At 34.8% G+C, this 9,649-nt stretch overlaps 1 protein-coding gene across 1 annotated transcript; it reads left to right on the top strand.

Moving 5' to 3' along the window:
• The first annotated feature begins 1,647 nt into the window (after positions 1 to 1,647).
• On the top strand, positions 1,648 to 6,431 carry LOC110895119 (60S ribosomal protein L17-2). The gene is made up of 7 exons (XM_022142402.2): positions 1,648 to 1,749; positions 1,845 to 1,881; positions 2,650 to 2,690; positions 3,868 to 4,098; positions 5,278 to 5,380; positions 5,637 to 5,704; positions 6,240 to 6,431. Exons 1-7 carry the CDS (start codon positions 1,747 to 1,749, stop codon positions 6,267 to 6,269), a joined length of 513 nt encoding a protein of 170 aa, XP_021998094.1. The 5' UTR covers positions 1,648 to 1,746; the 3' UTR covers positions 6,270 to 6,431.
• Positions 6,432 to 9,649: the final 3,218 nt, after the last annotated feature.

Genomic DNA, 9,649 nt, shown 5'->3' with positions numbered 1-9,649 from the left:
TATTCGGGAGGTTAAAGACGCGGTTTTGGAATGTGGGAATGATAAGGCCCTAGGCCCTGATGGTTTTAATATAAGTCCATTTTTGACGGATGTTACAAAAACCGTCAAAACAAGTCTTCATAACATTAAACGCCTTAACTGGACATAAATTCAACTTAGACATGCTGTGTATAACATGCTTCTGGAGCTGAGTGAGGTGTCGTTCAGTTGGAAGAAAATGCTTATCAGGGCGTTCAACAAGATCATGGTTGTGCTCCTCGACAAACTTATAGACCTTCCATGATCCAGCCTAAAAAATTACACATAACAGTGCACCACAATTAGTCCTCTTTTGAAAAGTTGGATCGCACTAAACGTTCATTTTGATTGGGGTCAACGTATCAACCTTCATGTCCTTATATACCCCAACTCTCGTACACGTGTAATACTTAATATGTAATACACCTTTGTAGTTTATCTTTTCAGTCCTTTCCTAACTGAAAAAACACAAGCCTTGGCATACGTAACATACATTGAATAACAATCATTGAGGCTTGTGAATATCATGTCCATTCTGGGCTTTATTTCTTCACTAACGTCAGGAATGATAAATGGTAATCCAGTTTTGTGGCAAAACCTTTCACACGACGAAGCAACTTCGTCTGAGAAAACACAGCGAGGAACAAAAAATTCAGAAAATGCAATTGAAAATATAAAATGTCTCGTAATAACATTATAGATTAAAACGCCAGTAATTGAATAATAAACAAGACATAATAAACACATAATTTGAAAACGCCAAAATACGCACACCATAACTTTATTGATTAACAAAAATAATGAATTAACAATACTAATGCAACGTGATAATGAAAACGCCATGAGATGAATAATTAAAAATAGTTAACAACATAAATAATACAGATATAACATCATAGTGAAAACGTCATAATTAACAAAACTGATGTTTACACAAATTAACAAATAGTAATAACTGATGTTTACAAATACTACTAAATAATATTCAAAACTAATCAGGTGTAAAACACCAATGACCGTAAAAACATAAGAAATATAGTAGATCCCAACGACAATTAAAATTAATAATGAAAACTTCACTCATCAGTTCTTACTAATTGTTTAACTACCAATGAAAACGCGAATAAATTGGATACATGAACAACGCCATTGAAAAGCATACAACACATTATGAAAATATTAATTAAAAAAAAAACAATGAAACAAGCATAAAAAGAACAAAACGGCATATCTGTTGCATGATTTGCTGGAACAAAAATATGAAACGTCATTGAATTTTAGCTTGTCGAACAGAATCCACATTAGACGACATAGATCTGAGAAAGCTTGGAAGGAGGTAACAACTAACACGAACTCTTTGGAGTTTTAATTTGAAACAGATTTATAACGCGAATAAGAAGGGAACGTATAAAAGGACAATCGCACCCCTTCATATCAATTAGCGCCCCCTGCCACGTGTTGGGACATGATCTTTTATCACCGTTCTCACACTTTAGGACGTTTTCTTCTGATCCCGTACCTATATATTTTTGTTAAATTATAGGATAAGAATAATGACTTGGTAAAACAGGCTATTTTTAACGGCCCAATTAAAAAATGAGCCCAAAACTAGATCCACTAAGAAATAACCCTTGTGATAATGATCCACCATAGATATCAAAACACCTAGGGTTTATATCTATAAACATCGACGGCACATACATTGACGACGAAGAAGAAGAAGCAGCAATGGTAATTTTCGTGTTCATCATGTTTTTGTATCTCTCCGTGTGTTTATCTTATTACATGCTTGAAGTTTTTATATAATTTGGTTGTTAATTTTGCAGGTGAAGTACTCGCAAGAGCCCGATAATCCGACAAAATGTAAGTAGCTCACTCTCGATCTCTATACGTTACCCAATGTTTTTGTTGTCAAAATATAGCTTATAATGCACATTGTGTTGTAAATGTTTGTATTGTGGTTTGTGGATATTGGATCATGGGTGTTTGTTTTCAAAAGTTATGGATCATGGGTGTTTGTTTTCAAAAGTTATAAGAGCTAAAATATAAATGTAATAGCAAGTTTTTGATGTTGGGCACTATATTTTTAATAATTTAGACATTACTAGCTTATTTGAACTGCTTGTCACAATATTTAGTTTAAACCTCCATTTTTCTGTTTTCTAATTTTTATATGAACTTGAGAACAATGATCAGACAAACCCCAACTGCTTTTATATTTGTGGGTTGACATGGACAAGACCCACCTACAAAGTTACACAAAAACATTAGTTAATGTTTATATAACAATTGTGCTTAAGCTACAAGCTGATGCATACATGTCACTTAACCTTTAAGATTCTACATAGTTAACCTTTTTAGAATTTATAATAATTATAATTACCAGGTCAAAATGTGAACCTGTTTATGTGACCAGAGATTAGTTAAACATGTATACGGGTTTGACGCAGAACTGACTCGGACCCATTCTCGCTAAACCTATATTCGCAAGTTTTGTGTAGTGATGTTTGTTGGAAATTTACACCCTTAATGCTGTCTGTGTGATTTTGGACTAAAAGTTTTTTTTTTTTTGTATTTTTTTCTTATAATGATGAATTTAATCTTATACTATATGTTATCTTTGCATTACAGCCTGCAAAGCCAGGGGTTCTGATCTGAGATGCCATTTCAAGGTACTTGTTCAGTTGTTTCTGGTTTTCAAAAGTAGACAATGTATTTAATCTCTTTTAGATATGTTGCTCCATGTGTTATATTCAATTTGTTTGCAGAATGACTGACAAATTTATTATATATAAATACACATGCTTGTTAATGTTTGTCACAATGGGTGAACCTCTGTATGTTGATTTAAGATAAAAATCTGATCTCCATGTCCCATTTTTGTTGGTTTTTGTGCTATGATAGGAGCTTTTCTTTGTTTGTTTCTTAACTGGCACAATATTTTTAAGAATACAATAGTGTTTTTACATTATAATTAGTGATTACATAATAACTATTATGTGTGTATATATAACTATAATTATTGTTACGTACCTTGCGCTAAGGTACCTATATGCTGCATAGCGAATAACGATAAAATAGCGTGTGTTATGTTATATATAGCGACACACTAGAAATAAATAACCTGTTATATACGCTATTTTACATGTATATTAACCAAAAACCTAAAATCCAGCTATTTATAGCTATATTTAATCACTATCTATATTTAAAAAAATTGAAATCTCGCTGTTTATGGCTACATACTTTGGAGCGACCTTTGACCTATACGCTACGCTATTTGCTATAGCGACCAGTATTGACAACTATGGTTACGTATGAATTAGTTATTAGTTCTATATACATAAATAATAATAAAATTATTCGTGAGTTGAATATGGAATTGATAATACATACATTTTTACTCAAACCTAAAACTTTTGTGATGCATCTCACATTTATTATCATAGGCTCTTTTTTTCTTTTTTTTTTTTTTAAATCAAAGGGCTGTCTTTCTGTTAGAAGATTGAAAACCTAGTTTTATACATTTTATTTTAGCCTTTATAGTTATGACAATCTCATATAACAGAATGCAAGTTGGAGATTTAATTCTATGTTATGCTTTTGTTTTTATTTTATTTTTATGTATACATATTATAAAAGTTTGGCATAATGTTAAGCGGATATCAGATTATCTTGATGTCTATTAAATGCGTATCTTAAGTGGTGTCTGGGGATGTCGAGTTTAATTACTGTCTTATTTTTTTGCAATTCATATAAATGTCACATTGATAACAAGCATTAACTAATAAAGAATTGAAACAATTGTTATTAGCTATCTATTAAATTTTTTTTTTTGAATTTTTGTAGAATACGAGAGAAACAGCGCATGCTATCAGAAAGTTGCCTTTGATCAAGGCAAAAAGATATTTGGAGGACGTTCTGGCCCACAAACAGGCTATACCGTTCACTCGTTTTTGTAGGGGTGTTGGGCGTACAGCTCAGGCAAAAAACCGACACTCTAATGGTCAGGGTCGGTGGCCTGCCAAGTCAGCAAAATTTATTTTGGATTTACTCAAAAATGCTGAAAGCAATGCTGAGGTATGTTGAAGGATTTGGGTTTATGTTGAAAGATGAAATTCTCTTTTTTTATTAAAAGAAATGTATTTAATTCTATATAGAGGCATCAAATATATTCAATATTCTTTAGCGTTTACCTTTCTATTTTATTTTGTTTAGAGTAAAGTACACAAATGGTCCCCGTGGTTTATCAAAATTTTGGATTTGGTCTCTAGCTTTCTAAAAGTACAGTGATGGTCGCTATGGTCGCTGTTGTTTGCACTTTATAACTTATTTAGTCCACAACTTTACCAAAAGTCACATGGATGGTCCCTTGTGGTTTGCACTTTATAAACGCATTTGGTCCCTAACTTGGACATGCTGAAACCTTTAAATTTGTTCACTAGGGACTAATTGTGTTACAAAGTGAAAACCACATGGACCATTCGTGTACTCTTGGAAAGCTAGGGACCAAATCCAAAATTTGGGTAAACCATCGGGACCACCCGTGTACATTACTCTTGTTTAAAAATAGTTTACATTTTCAAAAATGGATACTAATAAATTTTTTCTTTTAATCTTATTTGCTTTTATAATTTAATCTAACTAGTTTGCCAAAAAAGTTTGTTCTTAATCTCATTAAGGGTATTTTTTTTTGTATTTTGTTAATTGAAAGCTGTATAAGTTTGCATTATCTAAAGTTGTGTTTTTAAACGATTATTTTGGGACTGAAAGAATAAATATTCAAATAGTTTTGTTGGCTGTTTGCATTAAAAACACATATATGGTGAAATTTGACTTGTGTGGTTTTTGCTGAATTTGATTTTTTTTTTAATTCATTCAACTCATTTGGGATAAAACACAACCCAAATTGATGCAAGTCATAATCAATGGATCAAATTTGTTACTATAATTTTTTTTTGAACGTCCAACATAAGAATCGCCGGGTACTCCGTACGCGGCACCCATTGGCCGAAAGGTAGCCCGTGGCAGCCCAACCTGCACACCCACAGAGCCCCTAGCCCACCATGCCACCAGTTTCGGGGAAAACCCGACCCTGCACCCGCCCGAGGGCACGACAATGCAGAGCCGGTAAAACCCGGGTGGATTAGGAATCGAACTCGAGACCATTCGGCCAGGAGTCTTTCCCTCATTTCCATAACCACTGAGCAGGGTTAATTTGTTACTATAATATGTAAAGGATTTTGCTGTTGAATGAAGGTTAAAGGCTTGGATGTTGATGCACTTTTCATTTCACACATTCAAGTGAACCAAGCTCAAAAGCAAAGGCGTAGAACATACCGAGCTCATGGAAGAATTAATCGTAAGTATTCTGTGATTTAGTTTTGTATGCTTAGGATAATACAGGACCAATTTTACGTAGAGAACCACGAGAACTACATAATAGCGTTTGTGATTTAGTTGGAGAGAGAAAGAACAGCTAAAGCACAATGTACAAGTGTCTATACATTTCTTGCACTCAGCACTTTTCTATGTAAAACTGGTTCTGTAAACGTTCTTATATAGATGTCTTCATAATGCAACTTTGTTCTAACTGGAGTTGAAAATTTGTGTTGCAGCTTATATGTCATCTCCGTGTCATATTGAGCTGACTTTATCCGAAAAGGAAGAGCCTGTGAAAAAAGAGGTAACCCTTTTGCCTCCATTCTGATTATCGCATTTTTAGAGTGCTTCACTTGTAGTTTATTTATTATCAACATTACTAGTAGTTTCCACTTTATTCTGAAACTCATAAATCAAATAGTTTTGACTACCTATTTTATTAACCATTTTCATTAATGATATTTATGTTAGGGGTTATCTAACCATTTTATTAACCTTTCAAAAATTATTTATTTTTTCGTAGTTTTTTGTTTAGGCTCGAACTTTGTTGTATGAAGCTCGGGCCTGAGCTCGTTCAAGCTTGGCGGTCACTACTGTTTTTTTTTGACAAGTTTTAAATAACAAGTTAACAACATTTAATTGTACAAGCTTAAATATCTCCGACCAAACTATTAATATATAAGGAATCAGATGGAAGCCACTTCTGGCCTGTTAGTTTACATTAGTCAATTAGCTCGTAAAAATTCTGTTTTAGCTAAGTTATGAGTGAGTTGCTAGCTACGAGTGAAGTCACCCATTTCTGAGAGTTTTGCTAATTTTGTGTCGTGTTAATTTTGCAGGCGGAATCACAACTGGCAAAGTCGAAGTAGTCTCAGACTTAATCTATGGCTTATTTATTTAATTTTAACCAAAAAAACCTTTCAAAACTATTCTCAGGGTTAATTTTGTCGTTTTTGGCTTCTACTTGTGAACACAAATTTTGTTGGAGACTTTTGTATTGGTGCCTAATATATTTGTTTTTGGATGTTTTCTTTTGAGTCTTATGCAATGAGTATGAGTATGTGACAAGAGGGAAATAGGGGTCTAAAATTGGTCATGTTGGTGCGTCAACACGAAAATCATTTAAGATACATTTTTTTGTACGCCAAATGCTACCATCTACACCAATTAATGAGTTGATTTGGGTAAAAAAGAAATTATATATAGGTTCGTGTGGGTCTTCTGTAGTTACAAGTCAAGTTGGTTGACTTAAATTAATTGTCAGTTTTTCACTCATAAAACTGTTCATTGTTGATTTGTTGTCACCACCACTGTGGCGGTCACCACCACCGTTGTCGCCACCCTGCCATCATTGTTATTTTCTGGTAGGGGTCTCCATCAACCATGCCAATACTCGTTGGACTAACCACCTTAAAATGAGTAAACTGCCATTTTGGTCTTTGTGGTTTGGCCAATTTTGCCACTTTAGTCCAAATCTCAAACTTATTACATCTGGGTCCCTGTGGTTTGCATTTTGTTGCCATTTTAGTCCAAAATCCAAAAACCCTATTTTTTTGACTGTTGCAACCTCCTATTTTGTCCTGTAGTGCAGGGACATTTTGGTCATTACAAGTTTTATTATAACAAATTTCTAATTAAAATAATAAAACAAAATTCATAAATGACCCTATAAACTCAGATCATCTTCCTCCCCCAGATTAACCCTAATCCACCGCACACAACCACCTGCCTCTCCAACTACCACCATCTATACCACCACAACCATCACCACCACCCAACCACCACTTTCAGTTGATTCAATTTGTATATCATAGCATTGATTATCAGCTGATTTCATCTTCATCTTCATCATTCATATGATTTTATAACCACTGCAGTGGCCGTGGTAAAGTCGCCGGAGACATGTCATCGTCATCGCCGCCTCACCGATCTCCGTCTACTCCTACATCTCATCATCATATTCATCCTCATCCACCTCATCTGCAGCAATCGTCGCCGTACGTTTCACAGCGGGTTAATATTTGCACAAGCAATCGCTGTAGAGGTTGTGTTTGTGTTTGACTTTTGGATTTCATATGGGCCTTCATCTTGAATTTGGGAGATTCCGAGTCGGAATCTGGGCCTTCATCTTGAATTTTGACTTTTGATTTGAAGTGTAATGGCATGAGATCTTGAAGAACGAAGAACACTCGTGTGAGGTTGCAGAGGTTGTGTTTGTGTTTGACTTTTGGGTTTCATATGGGTTGGGTTTTATGTTTTGTGTTAATTGATTTTGGGTTTCATATGTCGCTGAGCTACCTGCGTGGAAACCCACAACAACAAACCCTAGTTCGACTTCAGTGACAGTGACGGTTAATTTTGAGCAAACCCCAGATCAGTTGCAGTGTTAGAGAGAGGGACGAGAGAGACACAGATGGGTGTTTAGAGAGAGAGAGTAATGGATAATTGCAGTGGTGGTGGTGGCTGCTGTGGTGAGGAGGTAGTGGTGGCGGCTGTGGGGTGTTTAGATGATGGTTACCGGGAATGGGGTTTGGATGAAGATCTGGGGAAGATGAAGATCTGGGTGTTTTAGATGATGGTTGCAGGTCAAACTTTTTTATTTAGTTTTATTATTTTTAATTGAGTAAAATGACCAAAATGCCCCTGAACTAAAAGACAAAATAGGAGGTTGCAACAGTAAAAAAAAATGGGGTTTTTGAATTTTGGACTAAAATGGCAATAAAATGCAAACCACAGGGACCCAGATGTAATAAGTTTGAGATTTGGACTAAAGTGGCAAAACTGGCCAAACCACAGGGACCAAAATGGCAGTTTACTCCCTTAAAATAAATATAGTGGAGGAAACCATTTTGAAATTTTATTTTCTAGGACTCATTTCAAGCCAAATTAATAGTCCGAACTGGTTTTCACCCGAACCAGAGTGATTTTTTAAAACTTCTACTTTTGATCCTGAGTTCACTTTTACCTGAATCCGTCTTGACTGACACCCAACTGACCAACTGTTTATTCAGGTGAAACACACTTTACGCTAAACATGTGACTTTTAAAATATTAAAATAAAAAAGAGTTAATTACTGTTTTCATCTCTGTGGTTTGTCAAAAATCACTATTTCAGTCTATTAGTTTAAAAATTGCGATTTCAGTTCCTGTGGTTTCACTTTCGTAACCATTTCAGTCCACCTCGTAACTATTTCAGTCCCTGTACTTAACAGAATAATGGATTGAAATGGTTACGAAAGTGAAACCACAGGGACTGAAATTGTTACGAAGGTGAAACCACAGGGACTGAAATCGCAATTTTTAAACGAATGAACTGAAATAGTGATTTTTGACAAACCATAGGGGCGAAAACAATAATTAACTCAATCAAAAAGCTAGAGGAAGTTGGATTCTAACTTCGATACGTGCTAGCAATAATTCGATTATTATTGTGAAATCGTTACTAGTCAAAAAATTATGCTTGGCAAAAAGCATTTTGGAGCCTAAAAGAGTAAAAGATGATGCTTACAAAATATAATATCTATTAAAGGAAAAGTTTCGCTTGGACAATAGAACCGACACTTTTATTTAAAAGAAAGAAGATGTCGGAAGGAAGAAGATGAAGAAGATGTTGGAAGGAAGAATAAGAAGATGGGGCTAATTAGGGTTTTAAAATGGTTTATAAATATCTTGGTTGTGAAATGATAGATTTGCTCCTCACATGAGGGGCACGTGATAGTCTTTTAACGTTTGAAATGAACGGCGTTTGAGGTGGGGAGTGTAATAGAGATAGGTTGTATAGATCAGGGAGTAAAATGTCCGTTTTTAAAGGTTTGGGGCAAAAACGTTAAAACCATCAAACCACAGGGAGCAAAATAGAAATTTACTCTAAAAACTTTAAGTATTTTTATAATCACCGATCTTGAATTTTAATTAATATTAATATTAATAGCATAATATTATTAATAATCATTTATTAGAATTAGATATTAATTAAACAACATGGTTAGTTATTTGATAAAAAAAAATGTCATGTGGCATTAGTTGCAATTTTAAATAAGAAAATAACATGTGGGAGTTTTTTTATTAGAATTAGGGGATACGGCGTGGGCGGCAAAGTGGTTCGGCAAAAGGAGTTTGCCGCTCAGGAACACCACCGCCAACCATCTTTGCCGCGCGCGGTGAGGGGATGGGATCGGTGTTTGGTTACCGATCGACAAAGCCACAATTTTGAACGTTGGGGATGATTACCAACGGCTATATAGCCGTT

This window comes from Helianthus annuus, chromosome 12 (genome assembly GCF_002127325.2).
Source record: "Helianthus annuus cultivar XRQ/B chromosome 12, HanXRQr2.0-SUNRISE, whole genome shotgun sequence".
Taxonomy (NCBI): domain Eukaryota; kingdom Viridiplantae; phylum Streptophyta; class Magnoliopsida; order Asterales; family Asteraceae; genus Helianthus; species Helianthus annuus.
The sequence above is the reverse complement of the archived record's forward strand: the minus strand, read 5'-3'. Positions and strand labels throughout refer to the sequence as shown.

Bases quoted from the DNA above. Each gene is read 5' to 3' on its own strand.
- LOC110895119 (XM_022142402.2), top strand. The intron at 1,882-2,649 runs GTAAGTAGCTCA...TTTGCATTACAG, and splicing joins GCCCGATAATCCGACAAAAT to CCTGCAAAGCCAGGGGTTCT. The intron at 5,705-6,239 runs GTAACCCTTTTG...TTAATTTTGCAG, and splicing joins AAGAGCCTGTGAAAAAAGAG to GCGGAATCACAACTGGCAAA.